The 19,841-nt window shown below is 33.5% G+C and overlaps 2 protein-coding genes across 2 annotated transcripts; both read left to right on the top strand.

The window, feature by feature from the left end:
- The first annotated feature begins 750 nt into the window (after positions 1 to 750).
- LOC131844792 (frataxin homolog, mitochondrial) lies at positions 751 to 2,248 on the top strand. The gene is made up of 2 exons (XM_059193757.1): positions 751 to 1,059; positions 1,978 to 2,248. Exons 1-2 carry the CDS (start codon positions 769 to 771, stop codon positions 2,227 to 2,229), a joined length of 543 nt encoding a protein of 180 aa, XP_059049740.1. The 5' UTR covers positions 751 to 768; the 3' UTR covers positions 2,230 to 2,248.
- A 2,234-nt stretch (positions 2,249 to 4,482) lies between these two features.
- On the top strand, positions 4,483 to 19,133 carry LOC131844751 (uncharacterized). The gene is made up of 17 exons (XM_059193711.1): positions 4,483 to 4,560; positions 5,122 to 5,255; positions 5,801 to 5,922; positions 6,486 to 6,643; positions 7,168 to 7,351; positions 7,878 to 7,984; positions 8,780 to 9,001; positions 9,704 to 9,904; positions 10,863 to 11,049; positions 11,989 to 12,131; positions 12,676 to 12,795; positions 13,899 to 14,103; positions 15,599 to 15,691; positions 16,665 to 16,873; positions 17,381 to 17,476; positions 18,310 to 18,459; positions 18,939 to 19,133. Exons 1-17 carry the CDS (start codon positions 4,486 to 4,488, stop codon positions 19,131 to 19,133), a joined length of 2,601 nt encoding a protein of 866 aa, XP_059049694.1. The 5' UTR covers positions 4,483 to 4,485.
- Positions 19,134 to 19,841: the final 708 nt, after the last annotated feature.

Here is a 19,841-nt window from a genome sequence, read left to right as displayed (position 1 = left end):
TTTCCTTCGGGTACGTGCTCATTACATAACAAAGGTACTCCAAAGTGTCAGCGTCACGGTCATAAATATTAAAAAATAAAAGTTTTTAAAGTTCCATTGTGCGATTATGGTAAGTAATTAAAAATATTATATTGCAATTCACCCACTAAAGTTTACATTATACTATACATATCGCTCGATGTTTATGATATTTATATAATATTCTAACATCTTTGGATTTAAGTACTTATTACAGTTTCAAAATGAGATTTAAATTTTAAACTTAGCCATCGTCTAAATCACAAAATTACTTATAAATTCTAATCTAATGTCGTAATATATGTCGTAATATTCAAATTTATATACAAGATATAAATTTGACTATTGAAGGATATCCTGTACTATCTTCAAAAACTATTAAGGAACTCACGAATATGTTTTACACTTTACGATTATATTATTTCAACAATTCGATACATAGAAAAATAACCTATAGGAAAATATAGAATATAAAAACAAACAGGTAGACTTGGCTGTATGGGCATAATTCCTTTTGCCCGCTCTAAAACAGTCCTAAAAAATACTTTTGACTGCTCAATGTCAAACTACGTCAGTATCTCCGCCTCATTCAGTCTCCAGTTTGCCAGTTTTACTAACAAATCAGACAGTCAGTTTTAGCTCAGTCAATAAATCACTTTCATCAGTTACAATTACAGTTTCTAATACTGACATGTTTTTGTATTTTATTTTGGTTATAATTTAAAATATAAATATATAATTATTAACAAAATGCTGAAAAATATAGTACGTTCTAGTCGTTGGTTTGTGTGCAAACAAATTTTTAGTCGTCCTCATTTAATAGTTCGTCAATATTCACATGTTACGAAGTTGGAATCTGTGAATAACCATTTTCATCTCCGGCTATTTTCGGCAAGTAATAATAATGCAGATTCCTCAACACCGGTGAATCCCCCAGACTTCGAAGATGTATGCAACGAAACATTAGAATCTCTGTGCGATTATTTCGAAGAATTAGTGGAGAAATCTTCAAAGTTAAATGGGGCTGATGTTACCTATAGTGTAAGTAAACATTAACATTTTAAAAACATATTAGATATATTGTGATATTTTAAGACAAATACCAAATTTTATCAGTACTTCCCTATGTTCATTATTTATTGGCGCTAAAATGAAGTAAGTGCTTATATTAAAATCTAAGATGTGCTATATGGAATTTTGTAATGAACTACTTCATATATAACTATTTAGCAATTATTCCCATTATACCAGTTGTAGTAGAACTGTTACAAAATCATTATGTAACAATTTATATAAGCATACTGTTGTGGGCCTACTGCAACTAGTGTAGTGTGAGTGATTAGCAAATAAGTGTCCTTAATCGCAAAACTTTTCCTGTTGATTATAAACTATTATTATGCAATCTGTCTCTTTCCCATTTTTATTCTAATAATAACATCTTAAGTACACAAGACCTATTATTATTACAATTTTATTGATATTGACTATGTAAAAAGTCATTTGTGTAAAAAAGTCATTTCAATCTTACCTATTTTTACTGTCAAAAGTTGGCTTTATAAGATGTGTTATGGTTGAATGCTTATCATTCAATGATGATGACTTTTTGAGTAAGTGAAATTCAAGATAGGAGGTATGTTAGTCTGAATTACTATTGCTGGCATCACATGATATTTAATCACATGAAAATAAAAAAATAAAAAATTTGGGAATGTTTATATTCTACTTAGTATATTTGAACATACAGCAGTCTCTCATAATTATTTGGTTAGTTATTGTTGTATTCTATAATAATAGGCATTTCATCACTAATGTACACTTAGACACAGTTATTCTTATGATTGATGGACTCAAACTTAAGGATTGTAGGGTTTTGAATTCAAGGTAGTAAACTTCACTACAAATTGGTCTTTAATATATTACGAAATATTCATAACTTATGTGTATATTTTTTTATTCCAGGATGGAGTGCTAACTGTGTTTCTGGGACCAAACTATGGTACTTATGTAATTAATAGGCAAACTCCAAACAAGCAAATTTGGCTGAGCTCCCCCGTGTCGGGGCCCAAAAGATATGATTTAGTATCGGACAATGGAGGCTACTGGGTGTACAAACATGATGGTGTTACTCTACATAAGTTACTTCAAGATGAAATATCGAAAATAGTGGAAAACAAAGTGGAATTCAATAATTGTGCTCATAGCCTAGTTTGATTTATATATGATACCACAGATTCTCATTTACAGTTGAAAACAGAGTTAATTTTTTTCATTATGAATAATCCTATATTGTTAGATGAATCATAATTATGTAAACAGGATACAGTATGATTTATTGATTGCATGATACATTTCAACCCGAAACAAACTACTTACTAGAAAAATATATTCCATTTCTACTATTAACTTTGCATGCCAAAAGAAATGTTTTCGTAAAGGTAGATAAATCTACATAAAAGCAAATGTGGTTGAGTTCCCCTCTATCCCTACATATGATACTTCAGATATGAAATATTTAAAGTACTGAAAAACAAAATTAAATTTAATAATTGTGCACAACCTAATTTGATTTAAGTATTTATGATATTTCAGATTCTCATTTACCAATGAAGACAGACTATATTTTTTGTTATGAAATATCCTATATTTTTAAATGAATCATAATTATGTAAACAGGATATAGTATGACTAATTGATTTCATGATACATTTCAACCCGAAACAAACTACTAGAACAGTAATATTCATTTCTGCTATTAATTTTGTACATGCCAGAGTAAGTATATATATATATATTATATATATATATATATATATAGTAAAACTACATACAAGAAAATCTGGTTGAATTCACCTCTAGAAGTACTGAAAATATATGATTTAGTAACACAATGGAGGCTGCTGAGGGTACACACATTGCCCTATATGGTATTACCCTATACATCTTACTTTATGAATATCTAAAGTAGCGGAAAAGAAAGTGAATTCAATAATTTATGTATATTGTGATATGATACTGCAGTTTATAATGTATAAATACATAACAAAGTAATTCAAGATTAAATATCTTGTCATATCACACACATTCTCTGCCAAATGCTAAAAATAAAAATTGTAGGTTTAAAGTGTAGGTGTAAATATAATAAAAAACCAAGATCGTGAATTGTGATATTTAATGTAATATATTTTGCAGACTATCCATAAAATATAATTTCATTTGTTTAAACATGTTAGTGAAATAATTTACTTCAACCAGACTTATAAATATATTAGAAATCATAAATTTATATTTGGCTACAAAGCCATCTATTGTTATAAAGTGTAAATAATGCCTTACTTACTTAGAATTAAAATTATGTAATTTCTGAAAATTCCTAATGCTATCAATTTAATTGCTATGATTTATGTGGTATAACTAATATATAAAATATATTTAGTAATACTAGTTCTGTTCTTTATATACTGATGTTTTAGTTGTTATCATATTTATTAGTATTAGTGTTATTTATTGTATTAAGTAAATAATTAAAAATATATATTTTTTTATTTTATCTTTATACAAAAAAATAGAACTCAATGATCGTAACTCAAACGATTACAAAAATGAGATTAAAAAATATGTATTTTAGAAATGTATAATATTTCTATACACTTCAATAGGTATATATATAATTGATGGAGTTCTTTAGCATATAACTTTATGGAGAGTTTTAGCATATATGTATACTCTATGGCCTTACTATCTCCGCTACCAGACCCTCCCTTTTGACTACGAATGGCGTTAAAAGAACGGCCTGGCATCGGCCGTGGGAGAGCTTAGAGAGTACTAAGCATATATTTATTAACTACAATATCGGGAATAAATAAATTTACATTTTTTACTATAATGATTATGGCATTACAATTGACATGGTCAATATAAAAATATAGTAATTTGTTTATATATAAAGAAGATAGACAGAGAAATTGAGAAAGAACGCGCTCAGTCCTGTCATATTATATTTGGTAAGCCAAACTCGCCATATCAACCTAGTAAATTTCGTACCAGTCAGATACCTGGTACAAATTTCAATCAATACGTAGCTGCTTTGATGCATAGGTCGAACCTCAGTATAATTCTCTGTACTTTATAACTTATTACTTTTAATATAAAGTGTTGTTTATAATAATAACATTCATTACGTATTTAGTGTTTATTCTTTCAGTTTGTAAACATTGTGGGCGGTTTAATAATATACAATGTATATAATAAATTAGTTTACAGATTTTACATAATTTTAGCTACAGTTTTCTAATAACTGAAATTTATTAATTATTTTTGAAGAGACCTATTATATCTATTATCGTAAGTATATATATAATTATACGTGCCTATAACGTGGGACATTATTTAATGTACTTATATTTAAAGGCAAGATTAATTTTTAAATTGTTCCGGTAATATCCACTAGATAATTTTGAACTAACCAAAATGGAGGTAATTGAAGATGGAAATATTATGGATCGTATCCCTATATTGTTACAAAGAGATTTGGAATATTATCAGGTAAGACTGGTCATTATTTATTCTTATATATAGTTTGTTTTTAGTATAATATCTTACTAATATCTATCTATAATATATCTATTTTAAACGCGAAAGTTTGTGAGTATGGATGGAAATTTGTTACTCTATTACGCAAAAAAACTACTGAACTGATTTTGATGGAATTTTACAATAATATTTGCTTATACATCAGAATAATACATAGGCTATAATTGATAAGAATATTAGATATATAAATTGTACGAAATATAAAGTTAAGTAAATGTGCCGCAGACGAAGTAACGCGCGTCAGCATCATTATTATATTTTATTAGATTATTTAATTGGTAAAACAAAAACCTGACCACCGCTACTTTTTACGTAGGTACGTTATTTTCTCTATTGGTGTAACCGTAAACGGTGGTCGGGCCGTTATTGAGTCTACACCTATGTTGCGACACATGTTTCGGCGAACGAGGCATCATTATGCATTGAATCGGTCAATATTTTTTTCGGCGACGAGTTATTTCATATTATTTTTTAAGGGCTACCTAAAGAGCGTACATTATTTTATTATTCCAGAAAAATCAGACAGTATTATCAGAAACCGTTTGCCCAGGAGTGGTGGGTGGAAGATTGGACTTTCCAAGGAATGCTTCGTTTGCGGCGGTGAAGATAGTCATCTGGCTAGAAGAGGAGTTTTCTATAGCCTTCCAGTAATTATATTTGATACTAGCTGTTCCCGCGACTCCGTCCGCGTGGAATTTAACTTTTATATTTCTAAAATAAAAGTAGCCTAAGTTATTTCTTATTACATCAGCTACCTGCCAAAAAAAGTCCCATCAAAATCGGTCCAGCCATTTCGGAGACTAACCGGAACAAACAGACCGACAGACAGACAGACAAAAATTATAAAAAAATGTTATTTTGGTATATGTACCGTATATACATTCATTTATAGGTATGCATGTAGTAAAAAACGGTTATTTCAATATTACAAACAGACACTCCAAATTTATTTATATGTTTAAATTCAGTTTATGTTGAGGATGTAGAAAAATAGTAATAATATCCCTGGTCAATTGAAGCCATCTAGTCCCAGGCTAACCCAGACTAATTCAAACAATCATAGTAATGTAAGTATACAAATATTCGCACCGTTTGAGAAATCGAATTTTATAAAAAGTCTGTATTATGTGCTTGGTAAGTATTACAGTGTAATACGAATGCAGCCATCATAATTATTATAACTATTACACAGGCATGCATCTGGTATGTTCGTTGTTACCGAGGATGACGAAAAAGGCGAGGGTGGAGTGGCAAAGACATCAGATCCCGACAAGTTTGTTCAGCTCGCCATCAAATCCAGTGACTTATTATTAGGTAAGAGTTTCTCCATCACATATTAAGTTCAGGCACAGATAATACTGTAATCAATTAATTATTAATTTATAGGTATATTATAGACACTTATAATATAGTGACAACCCTGATGGTCTAGCGGTTTAGCACACCACCTTCGCATGACCGCGGGATTGATTCCTCGCATGGTACAAACATTTGTATTGATAGCACCATCATCAGTAAAAGTTGATTAGTACATAAGAAATTCATCAGGAATTAACCACGTTTCTAGGGGGATATCGCGAAAGTACGATGGTGGGACTAAAACGTTGGATTCGTGTTTGGTCTTCCGCTTAGGTCACATGAATTGCAGTTCCTATATGTATAGCTAAGTGTATAAAATATTAAATATTACAAAAATTTCTTTGCTATACTTGTTACTAGCTACTCGCCCCGGCTTCGCCCGGGTGTACATATACCTAAACCTTCCTCTTGAATCACTCTATTTAAAAAAACCGCTTCAAAATCCGTTGCGTACAGACAGCGACTTCGACCTTGTTTTATACTATGTAATGATCTAAGCTTTACTTCTATTTTGATAGAACATCTGCATATGCTGGTGCAAGAGGCGTTAGACCACGCCGACCTTCCTGTACTAACAGCCACATTAGGAGCAGCGGCCTTACTTAAGAATAGTCTGTATTGCTATTTACAACATGTCGAGGATATGGGTAGCGCCGAGCGATTATCTTCTTTACAGGTACATACATTAGGTTTAAATTGCTGCTACGTGAAAAATGCATTGCTGCCTGTTCCGTTATTGTAATTACAACGGATTGTTCACAAGTTTGTTTTTTTCATTTACTAGTTTGCCCCGGCTTCGCACGGATGTACATGTATTATACATATTAACGTACATCCTGAATCACTCTATCTATTTCTTTAATTGCATTAAAATTCGTTACGTAGTTTAAAAGATCTAAGCGACAGCGGAAGCAACTTCATTTTATACTATCCTTGTTAATATTTGTATACCTTAAACAACATTTATTTAAAAAGCAATACGCAATACGCAAGTTTTTCTTGTGATGAGCCTGCATTCCGAATGAGTGGTAGAATAAAAAAATGAAACTATTCAAAAGTGCTTAATAAGTTTATTTGAATGAAGATTATTTCCAATTCTGCTATGAAAAGATTTATTATGCAAAAGCTTGTATAAAAGTGGAGTCTTATGTCGTATGGCATTGTTAATATACATTGTATATATTTTATATGCTACTTCAGGCCTGTTACAAACGCTATGTGACAATGTCTGAAGCGGTGGCCGAGCGAGTACTGGATTTACACAACCGGGTGCTGTCTCTATACATCTTGCAAGACTCTGGCGGGCGGCCTATCGACGGTAACACGAAGACCGTCCACCAAGCTGGCACACCATCTGTTCAGGGCTGGTGGCTTTATATGAATGGTGAGTCTACAATCTCATTTTACTCTGTATAATATAGGAAGTTTCGTTTTTATTTTCAGACTACTCTAATACTGTTTGTCGCAGCTGACCTCTACAGCTTCACCGAACGGTAGGAATCGAGACAGATGGCGCTCCAAACCTGCAGAATTACTAATGGAGCGGCTGAAGGCCTATTCGTTCCGGACGGATACGACTTTAGTCTGAGGGCACCGCTAGGGTTTCGAACCTCGACTTAGACGGTCGTAATTTCGAAGCCCGTTTGAATTTGACGGCGAGATCTATCGGAGAGGTTATTAAATGTGAAAATATTTTAACAGCGCCATTTAACATTTTCTACAACGCCATCTAGTACTAAAGAACGTGAAAGAACTAAAATTACCTCACAGTATAATTTTCCATTTGTTTAGGAAAATTATATTATATTATAATAAAATGCATTGTGACTCTTCTATGTTACTTTAATGGCAATGGCAATAAATGCCATTCATAATTGTCTATTCCATAAGAATTATAAATTATATTACAGGGAGCAGAAAAGATTTATGGGACACAGTGCCGCCAAGGATGGCACAGAGAATTTTCGCAGGCATGCTCAACGAAACACTTACAATACTGACCGTCAGATACTGTCAGGTAAATACTATTATACTACAGTGACGTATAATGTTTTTCTAACTGTATGTCACGAATACACATAGAAAAAATTATATACATATATTATTCAGTTTTTCTCAACATTGTTTTATTTATTTATTTCCTCTTTATGGAACTATATATAAGTTAGTAAAACTTAGATAATAGTAATAATGTACAAAAGCCGGTCTTATCGCAAAAGCAATATCTTCCAGACCACCTTTGGGTAGAGGAATATCAATTACTAGTTGTAGAACACAACGTGACGTGCAGATGTGGAGTCAAAAAATTGATTATTTTTTAAATTTTGTCTTGGCTTGCTAAAATTATAAATCCGAAAGTACCTATATCTACCTATCTGTTTGTTTCCTTTTCACGACGAAACGGTACAATTGATCCTAATGAAATTTGAATTGACAATATCTAAATATATATAACTAAAAGGTGACTGACGTAGTGATCTATCAATGCACAGCCCAAACCACTGGACGGATCAGGCTGAAATTTGGCATGCAGGTAGATGTTATGACGTAGGCATCCGCTAACAAAGGATTTTGATTAATTCTGCCCCCAAAGGGATAAAATTGGGGATGAAAGTTTATATGAAACTTTGTCAATTTTAAACCGATTGGGCTGAGACTTTGCATGCATAATGTTACTATGGCGTAGGCATCCCCTAAGAAAGGATTTTAAAAAATTCCACCTCTAAGGGGATAAATTAACGCAAGTGAAGCCGCGGGTAAAAGCTAGTATGGTATATAAGGTAATTTAGGTACTTATTTGTTATTATTTCAGACAAACACAACAGAATCGACAACACAACTTCTATTAAACGACATTCTAAACATTCTGCTATGTGTTGCCCAACTACTGCCGTCGATATGCACCAACGGTTCGGACTTGGCCGGCTTGGAGGTGAAACAACAGACGAGAGACGTAAGGGATGTCCACGCTAAATGCAATGAGCTATTCAAATGCTTGGTGTACAGAGGAGCTGAACTGCACTTTATACATCAGGTAATAAATTACACATTGCCATCACAAGTTCGTAGATTTCATTTCCAGGATTTAAAAAAATAAAAATAAACTTTCTAGTCAATAACTAATATTGTAAAGAAGACTGAATAGTTGTTAGTTTTAGAAAACCTTTATGCCATGCCTTAATGACTTAACCATATATTATGAAATTATACTTAGCATTTCAGATAGATATAGATGATATAGTTTTTAATCACGGAAAGTCGAAGCTGTATATTTTCCCATCTAAATAATAATATAAATAAAAAAAATATATCCATTTACAAAATAATAAACGTTATGTAATATTGTACATGTAAGTACCATATTACAATGTTCAAGTTAAGACATCATCATCTGCTTCTTACATATTCCATTTATTTGTTTTTCTCTTCCATTCATCCCTGTTCACAATCATCTCGTTATTTACTCGGCCTTCGTCTGCCCTTATCAACCATCCACATTCATATAACACCTTCCTTAAAATATTATCTTCAAGACCCTATTTAGATGTCTTCTTGAGACACTATCGTTTAATATTCTATAGGATTGCTGGAATTTTCTTTTTACTAAAGAAATTTCATTTTAAAGCGCTGTAGTCCTTTTCATTTATACGTTTATCATATTATATTTCTATATGTAACATACACACACACATTTGTAAATTTAATAAAAAAAAACTATAATAAAACTTGTCTACAGGTATTCAAAGATCCGGAAACAAGTGAATCTATAAAAAACAGTCCGTTCCCGTGGTATACATTCGTCAGTCCGAATCTCTTCGAGAATTATCTGGGTGACGTCAGACTATGTACGCCAGAACTTCCAAACAAGTCTGCTATAGGATTGGAACTGTTGGTACTGTTGGCACAACCTCAACCATCGTGGTCTCTAGTGGTCAAGGTATGTAATGTATATTGTTTAACGGATGATAATGGAATGGTGCACAGTCTGCGGTAACGGTTTTTGCTGGCGGGGCACCAGTGGAGGATGATAAAAAGAGCATGATGTCAAGTCAGTCAGCCTATCTTGGCATATGGCAATACACCATGATGGCTTCCAGGGGGAATCGCGTCAACCTGATATGGTACATTGCTGGCAATGGGGTTAGATAACATTTCTAAAAATCTCTGTATGTAATATATTTTATCAATGACAGTCAGGGTGGTATAGCGGTTCAGCACACCGCTTAATATTCGATAGTCGCGGGGTAGCGTGTTCGATTCATCGCACGATACAAATAATTTTATTTTGAGTATAATTGTTTGTATTGGTTTGGGTGTTTACTATGTATATTATGTGTGTTTACAAAAAGAAAAAGTCTATATATCTATCAGTTGTACCTATAACACAAGCTCTGCCTAGCTCTGCCTGCCTAGGGACTTGATGGCGCTGTGTGAATTAATCCTGAGATATTATTATTACTATTCAAGACGTTTTAATCTACTTACTTATTTCAAGCTTTCATCTCTGTCACCAGCTTGTCTATACCTCTCTGTGTTACTCTGTCACACATCATCTGCTTCTTCCTTATCCCATTTATTTGTTATCGGCGTAATATGTTTTTCTCTACCATTCATCCCTGTTCGCAGTCATCTCGTTATTTACTTTCTTTCATACCATATCATCTGTAACACAGTCCATCCATCTCTTTTCTTCCTTCCTTCCTTCTTTTCGGCCTTCCTCTGCCTTTATGACCACGCATATTCCCATGGAACACCTTCCTTAAAATTTCATCTACGTTTCTACAGATTACATGCCCATACCACGACAGACGATTACCCTTCAACCTCTCCGAGACCGGCGCCACTTTCATACGCTTACTCTGTCACTATACAAAGATAAATTCTGCTTTTTTCAGGCACTAATGATGCGTCAATGCTACTTATCCCGCATGTTACTAATATACGCTGTAAGGCATAGTTCGGTTGACAATTCTCGGTGGCCGGCTAGCGGCCTCTGGTACAGCGTTGATGGTAGGCAGAGAAAATGCAAAGGTTTTCTCTGCACAGCCGATGGGTTTTGTAAATTTAAACAGGACAGTAACGGTGAGTATTGGTACTAAAATATTTATTTATTATATTAGTAAAGAAATGAATAAATATGTATTGCTAGAGAAATAAATATTTATGGCGAATTTACTATTATTGCGCGGAAACACCGTTGCCTAGCTACGACAGAGCAATAAAATAACAGGTCTGTCATTCGAGACCGAATCGCCTTCTTGTACATATACTAATTTTAAATACTTCTATATTATAAATATGTAAATAGTCACGACTGGTTTCTCTTCACCTCTTTCTTTCTGATGCTGCTTCTACATGAACACATAATCATAAATAATAGCGGCCCCATCTTAGCCGCTAAATATTTATACTTTTCTTTATCATGTACTTTGTGACAAAATTGATACAATACCTATTTTGTTAGGGTATATTTTATAGCGATTAATACAATATATACGAGTATTTTAACTGCGTGCAAATTGATAATCTAAACGTCGTCGTAGAAATTGTGCTTGTGACAAAAAATATAACACGTGATGCATGTCACGTGATTCTTTTTGCAATAGCAGTGTTTAACGAAGTAATAAACAATTATTATTTGACTAAATGAATACTTAGCAATCTGCTTACATTTGTACTCTTGTTTTACCTATATATGTCTGTGAATCTATCTATATATAGTCTATCTATCTGTATATTAATTTTTATTATTTTTATTTATTTTAAAATTAGATACTTTTGTACAAATTAAAACGCCAGTAGTACACGTCAGTCCCATTGTACCCTAAAACTAATAACATCACTTCACCAGTGAGCATTTTTTTTTATATATAGAGTTGATCGTTATTAATAGAGTTGCTTCTATAATAAGTAGGTGAATCGTCAGCGTTTTTTTAGTTTGTATTATTACTACTCATATATTAAAAATATAGGATATTTATAGTTATTTATGTTTGTAACTTTTTTTAAACTATGTTTTAGCTGGAGAAGAATTTGCAAGAGCCGTTGGAGCATTATCCTATATTTTAGCGTCTGTAGGCAGTAAATCAGAATTGAAGTCCACACTTTGCTACGCACTGGAAATCTCTGGGCGAGATTGGGCCGCATGTTTGGATAAACGACAGGTGTGTATTGGAATATCTATATAAGTTTTACTTGCTTTTATGTCCATACTAGTCTCCGCGGTATAATCCGCGTGATATTTACAGCTTATGTGTTATTCTAAGCTATTATAGTAATGTTTCATTAAAATCCATAAGATGAAATAGTAACATTTCCAGGCTTTTTACTAGTGTTTTGTTTACTGTTTCACATTTACACTACTTTTAACAATCTTACCTAACAATTTTTCTAAGTTGAACTTGTGCTATGGGTCCTAGCAACTGATACAAATATTGTATAATATATAACTTATTTTTTGTAAATAAATACATAATATACATAGAAAACACCCGGACCAAAACTCAGGAATACATTTTTTTTTGTAATGCGCGAGGAATCTAACCCGCGACCATCGGAAGTAAACGGTGTGCTAAATAGCTAGCTATAACACCGAGACAGTCAAACTGTGTCAATCCCTTGAGAGTTAGACAAAAATTTCAATTGTTATGAACGCCTTTTATAAAGGGCTTTTTTTATTTCTATAAATGAGTGGTAAATTGTTCACAGGTGTGGTGCGATAGACGACCGCCATGGCTTGCTGCTATATTGTCATTAGTTGGATCAGTTCTTCGGTTCCTGCCGGGTATATTAGTGAATGCTGTACAGAGCGGGGCCTCTATGTATCAGGTGAGATTACCTTAGCCTTTCTTTATTGGGTTGTTTGAGCTATTGACAGGTCTTTGGACCTGTAGCACTGCGACCTGCATAGATCTATTGTGCTCGCCCTTTTTCAGAGTCCGCTATCTAGTCCCGTTAGGGACAAGAATTGAAGGATATTCTAGGAGCGATGTATTTTATCTGCTCAAGATAGAATGTAAACTTTCCAAAAGAGATATTACGATTATGCATGAGTGGGCTATAACAACATAGGATGTGACATACCCTACCCATTAATGTATGTTAAAAAAATTAAAAATATAATTATTCATTTTGAAGATGGAATGTCAAGCAAAGAACATCGATGTTGTTTTGTTTCTTGTTATACATTTATACACATTATTCTTCTCGAACATTCTGCGGCGTCTTATATATTATATATGTATATAATTAGTGTACAAGAAAATTTAAATATTTTTTTATTATAAATACACATTTCTATTTTCCTTTACCAAATAATGGGATTTAGTTTTGATAAAAAAAAATGTACAGGTTAATGTTAACATGTTATATATTGTATGTTAATATTTAATTTTGATTAAAAAAAATTATAAAATGTCTATTAAAGTACAGGTTTATATTGATATTTGACTATAAAATTGAAGAATTCGTCGATATAATGGTTTTATAGAAAAACTTTAAATCCATAGCACTGACAATGTTATTTGATTACACTAATAATGAGTGCGTAACGATTTCTACGTTTATTATTGAGTAAGAGGCATGCCCTCTTACTTGTTATACGGTAATTATTTATATAAAAAAAACATCTATTAAAAAAGCAACACACAAGTTTCTTGCTCATTCTTCTTGTGATGAATCTGCATTCCGCAATATATGATTATTTAAAAGTATATATTTGAATAAAGATTATTTCTATTTCTATTGAAAAAAAAAAAGTATTCTATCAGTTGTTTTAATATTCTGCTTAGATTGTGACTAGATAGGTTTGTGTGTACAACCAGAAAAAAAAAAGTTTAGTATTTTTCTTATAAAAAAATATAATGATACTGGTACAATATTGATCTTATGTTTGTGTTATTAAAATTCACTGTTATTTAATATATTTCCAGACGATGTCTCTCTGTTTGACGTGCATATTAAGATCCCTAGACTGTGTTCCCCGAACATTTGTGAATGCCTGCTCCATATTAGAAAAGACTTTGCCCTCTTATGTCAACCCAGTGGGAGGGAGTGTGTTGTTACAGATGCTCATAATTGTAACCTACGAGGAAATGCAGAATTGGGCGAAGGCTGAAGGAATTAAAGAAAAGGCTGGTTAGTATTATAGCGTGATGGTTATTGTTTACCCCGAAACGTTATATTATTTAATTTTACCTATACTTTCCTTACGCATCGATAGTTCGACTATTTCACTCACACGCAGTCGCGCATCTCGTTCATGCATTTTTCAACTACCAATATAACAGAAACATAGTCAAAATTGTCTCAAATTAAAAAAAAACATTGGTTTTGATATCTTTATCAAAGGACAAGAAATAGTAAGACATTTTCAGCCGTTTATTAACGGTGCTCAATATCTATCTGCCTGTCCAAAACTATTATATAGTAAAAAACGCATAAAGTGAGAATAAATCAGTACAGTGTTGTGTCTGTTGATCAAGAATTTTTAAGAAAAACAAAATATTGATCTTAGTGAATAGAAAAGAGAACCAGCGCCGAGAATCATCCAAGTTCAAGAAAGAATTCACCGGTGAGCTCCTTTGTCCATCGCTAACGGTTATCAATATCTTGTGTATCTGCCTGTCATAATATAATATAATATTATAGGATAAAAAACGTACATTAGTAAGTTTATTTTGAGAATATTCGAATCAGTACAGTATTGCGTCTGTTGATCAAGAATTTTTAAGAAAAACAAAATATTGATCTTAGTGAATAGAAAAGAGAACCAGCGCCGAGAATCATCGGGAGAAGTCGAAGAAAGAATTCACCGGTGAGCTCCTTTGTCCTTTCTACCTATTCACTCCAGTTATCCTCACCACTGTAGTGTTGTGTATGTGAGGTGTCATAATATAATATAATGTTTATTATAGGATGCAGGTAGTGAGTATACCAGTGAAATAATTGTACTATTTATGTACATTAGTAAGTTTATTTTGGGGCTACATTAGTAGCGCGTATATTCGACTCGTAGTCGGGGCGTAGATTGTTTTACACTGAAATTTAATCTAATAACCGCGTGGAGGTCAGTTAACCTGACATGATACATTGCTAGCAATAAGATCATCAATCCACATTATGCCATTAAATAGGTTTAAAATAGCACTACGTAAAAAATACTGTTACTCTTTAATCGTCTGTATTTGTAATGTCTCCTGTTGTGTGAGCGGCACTGGCACTGACACTGTTGAACTCCTGAGACAGAGCCGCGCCCGCTCCGCACAAGAGTAGAGTCATAGCAGGAGCGGGCCACCAACGTGACGCTTAACGGCCGGGACGGGACTGTCGGCCGACATAGTAGCAATATCCCGAAGAAACGACTACTATCCCGCCCAGGGCGTACCAGAACCAAACCATTGCTCGGTCACCGATCCCCGCGGACGTATCCACGAGGATAGGGAAGCCTCCCAATGGCAGGAACATACGAGGAGGTTGCCCGACCCCAACCCAAACCAAACATAAGTAAATACATGTCCACAAGATCTATACAGTAAATATTCAAGCAAATAAATTATCACTCTATCTATTTCATCAAGATAATAATAATGTATAATTAGTTGTTTGTTTGTGTAATCATTGTTTGTTATAGCTACATCTGCTGCTAATGGACAACCGCATACAATGGGCACTGGATCTAACAAAGTTAAGAAACATGTTAGAATTGTCAGTTTAGGGAATACAAGTGAGTACGCACTTTGCGTTTTACTGTGATTGTTCGTTTAGTTTGTGGCAATACTATCAAATCTGTATTTGATCACTATGATGATATGATAATAATTGACCATTCCAATGATCACTCAGCTCATAATACAGCGTGTTATTTGAGTCCTTTTTTTTAAATTAAGCCGACTTAACATAGCATATCAATCTGGCCATAGACAAGGGAATAACAATATATTCTAACTCTAATTATGTAAAATTAGGGTTAAAATATATTATTGTTCTGACTAACGAAATGACTTTTGTCTGTCTATCAGGAGATGAATATAGGCAGTCGATGCGTGACTGATCAAAGATGCCCAGTTTGATCAGTCACACATCGTCATCGTCATAACCTTGGTCCACAACATATTGATCGCGAGTTTGTTAATGTAAATCTTTAACAAACTCGCGATCAATACGTTGTGGACCAAGGTTCAGGTTAGGAATAGAACGAACATTTTCTAAAGAATGCAACTCCGTACTAAAATTAATATTTATTACCTACATATTTTGTATTTTGAACTGTCAGAAACCAAAAGTATTCGGCTAAATGTGCCATTATTGTATCGTGGGTAAATTAACTTTCCAAATATCATCATCATCATTGCCTTTATTCCATTATTTGTGGTTGGCGCAATATCACCGTATAGCCGTTTAACATACTTTCCAACTATAATAAATAAATAAATAACCCCTGAGTAATTAACACAGCGTCATCTAGTCCCACGGTAAGCAGAGCTTGTATTATGGGTACTAGAGAACTGATATACTTAGATTATATTTGTAAATAATATACATAGAAAACACCCAGATTGATACAAACAACAACTTGTACTCATGAATACAAATATTTGCACCGTGCGAGGAATCGAACCCGCGACCATCGGAAGTAAAACTAAACCGCTAGACCGCCGACGTCGAAAATTGTATTATTTTTAAAATTAATATTACAGCTACATCTAGCTCTGTAAGTTTCGACGGATCTCATAGTTCACCATCGTCGATAGCTCTTGCTGTAGCTGAAGCACTATGCTCCATAGACGAAGATGATAAGCATACGCAAGAGATAGAACAACTAATCGCCCAGTCTAAGAAGACCTTCACAATATCCAATCAGTTCGGTTTAGAGGACTTCCCTGAGTTTGCAGAGCTGTTTGAAGAGGTGATTTTTTTTTCTAGAAGATCAAATCTTTATTCTTTTTTATTTACCATAGATATGAGATATAGAGATAGAGGTCGTGGTTTGAGCCAAGAACTGATACAAAACTATTCTCTAAATCTTCATAAATATAATTGTGTATGCAATCGAATTAGGTGTTATATTGCGGAAGCCAATTTCATTTCTTAATGAATTTCTTTTGTTTTGTTTAATTTCGCTACTTCTATTGTGTGTGAGATCTACATGGGGACGTATTATATATATATGTATTTACAACCTTAGAATCATAATTAAATGTATAATGAATTAGGACTAAAAGAAGATTCATATTTATGAGTTCATTGACACCGAACTTCCTTATCTGAGATTTATATTCCCTGATTTTAAGGAGTATGTATGTACCGGTAATATGTTGACCTTTTTACAGGAATAAATAACAAATACCTAATAATGACAAATATAATATGTTTACGTTGTTTATGATTTATTTTATACAACATATAATTATAGGGTGATGTACCTGGATCGAATGTAGAACGTTCGAGCGATGCAGCAGCACTGACTAGTCAAATACTGATGACGTCGCCTGGTAGAGACAGTCTCAGAGTAAGTTTATTATTAGTATCACTTACTATGAGCCTTATTTCTTTTTTATACCGCAATGGTGGCAAATAATCATACAGCCCATCTGATTGTACACAGTTACAGTAGCCGATGTTCGCCTGAAACATCAAGGGTGCCTTTTTTTATTTAGTGGACGATAATGGAATGGTGCATCCGCCTGCGCTAATGGTTTACGCTGGCGGGGCACCAGTGATGGATGATAAGATGAACATGAAGTCAGGTCGGTTAGCCCAACGTGACAAATTAACCGGGTATTTATCACGATGGTTTCTAGGGGGAACCGCGTGGAGGTCAACCTGACATGGTACATTGTTAGCAATGGAATCATCAGTCCACATTACTAACAATCCCCTTCCCTTGTCGGCTGCGCATTGTCGATTCTATGAATTTAAGATATATATCAGTTGTCCAGTACCGATAACACAAACTCTGAGCTTGGGACTAGATGCTGCTGTGTGAATTATTCAGGATTATTATTAACATACTGACTGTTCCCGCGACTTCGTCGGCGTGGTATTTAACTTTAAAAATAAAACAATTCTAACATAAAATTAGTCTAGGTTACTCCTTATTACATCAGCTACCTGCCAAAAAAAGTCCCGTCAAAATCGGTCCAGGCATTTCTGAGATTAGACGGAATAAACAGACAGCCAAAATTTAAAAAAATGTTATTATGGTGTATGTACCATATTTATATTCATATGCATGTAGTAAAAAACGGTTATTTCAATGTTACAAACAGACACTACAATTTTATTTATATGTATAGATTATATTCTATTTCTTGCTTTGTTTTCATTAAATATTCGTTGCAGGTAATCTACAATCATCTACAATTGCATTGTGAAAGAATATACAAGGAGTTGAGCATACAAGAAGCCAGTGAAGAAGATATTGAAGTGTCAATGAGCAATGCGCCGTTGCTCTACATCATGTTCCATATTGGACGGAGACCATTTGATCAGGTCAGATGAGGATATAATAATAAAGCTCTTTATTATGAAATTATAATAAATGTCTAATATCAGTGTACCTTTTGGCATAGGTCTTCTCCAGCGTCTTTCATTGGTTTTTAACATTCGCAAATCGTCTCTAATTTATGCCCACAGTTAATTTCCATCACTAGTGATTGAATAACGGGTCTTAATTATGTAACACTAACATTTCTTATAGAAAACAGATTATCTTATTATATATAACTATTTTGTACGCGTTTGTTACATATATCCTCCTAAAAGACGCGACCGGATTTTCGAATTCGGATGAAATTTTATGTCCAGATTTTAATGGGTTCCTGGATGGATTGAAAATACAGTTGGGCCGGTAGGTGGTTCTGCTATCGTTATCAAATTAAACCGCATTCAAATATATATACCTACATATATGTTAAAGTATTAAAAATAACTGTAAAAATAAATAATAGTAAATGTATGTTTTTTTGCAGTTTCTTCGCGGAGAGTGGCCGATGCCGTGGAGCAAGCTCGTCGCTGTTGCTAAGTCGTGGTCGGGTATTGAAGGTGCCCGCGTCCACATCAACAGACGAACAGACATACGCAACGTGAAATCTCATGGCAAATCTAATAAGCAGCTTATAGAATTGTATGGTTTATTTAAATCGCCGGTGAAAGGCGTTTTGTAAAGTACCTTTTCATAATAAAGTTAAAGTTATGTGTTATCGCTTGTTTTCTTGACACAGTTTAATACAATATTACTGGTACCTATTTCTGAAGCGTTTTTTATTATGATAGAAATAGAAATACTCTTTATTCAAATAAACTTAATATAAGAACTTTTGAATGGTCATGTTTTTTTATTCTACCGCTTATTCGGAGTGCAGATTCATCACAAGAAGAATAAGCAAGGAACTTGTGTGTTGCTCTTTTAAATAAATATTACTTATATTTAATTAACAACAAGGATTAGGCATGCGACAATCGACATAGAAACCGGTGAAAGAAGATGATGAAATGGTGCTCCCACCTGAATTAAAACTGTCGCGGGCATAGCAGTGAAAAATGACAGAATGAGCAGTCAAATTAATTAGCTCATCGTGAATCTATTAATAATCGAAGTTCATCATCCTTAAACCTTATAACCTAATTAGTCTCGACTACATCGTACAACTACTTGTCGAGTTTTCTCTATAGGGTTTCACGAGAAGGGTACAAGGTTTTCTAAGGGTCATCGATTGAAGCGTGTGCTTGATTGCCTTCTGGCAAATAACCGTTATTAAGTATTCTTTTCACCTCCATTTCATAAGTTTGTGGATGTAAGTACGTAACATGCATTAAACACTCACCTATAGAGGGGGGAAAGGGATTGTTAGTAATGTGGATTGATAACCCAA

This window comes from Achroia grisella, unplaced genomic scaffold (genome assembly GCF_030625045.1).
Source record: "Achroia grisella isolate CSIRO2021 unplaced genomic scaffold, CSIRO_AGI_Agris_v1 utg413, whole genome shotgun sequence".
NCBI lineage: Eukaryota > Metazoa > Arthropoda > Insecta > Lepidoptera > Pyralidae > Achroia > Achroia grisella.
This window is presented reverse-complemented; position numbering and strand designations above follow the sequence as displayed.

What these genes read in the sequence shown, in the direction of transcription:
- LOC131844792 (XM_059193757.1), top strand. Translation starts at nt 769, where the DNA reads ATGCTGAAAAATATAGTACGTTCTAGTCGTTGGTTTGTGTGCAAACAA. An exon ending in GGGCTGATGTTACCTATAGT is followed by an intron (nt 1,060 to 1,977) that starts GTAAGTAAACAT and finishes TTTTTATTCCAG; the next exon opens with GATGGAGTGCTAACTGTGTT.
- LOC131844751 (XM_059193711.1), top strand. Translation starts at nt 4,486, where the DNA reads ATGGAGGTAATTGAAGATGGAAATATTATGGATCGTATCCCTATATTG. An exon ending in CATGTTTGGATAAACGACAG is followed by an intron (nt 12,132 to 12,675) that starts GTGTGTATTGGA and finishes AATTGTTCACAG; the next exon opens with GTGTGGTGCGATAGACGACC. An exon ending in TTGCAGAGCTGTTTGAAGAG is followed by an intron (nt 16,874 to 17,380) that starts GTGATTTTTTTT and finishes ATATAATTATAG; the next exon opens with GGTGATGTACCTGGATCGAA.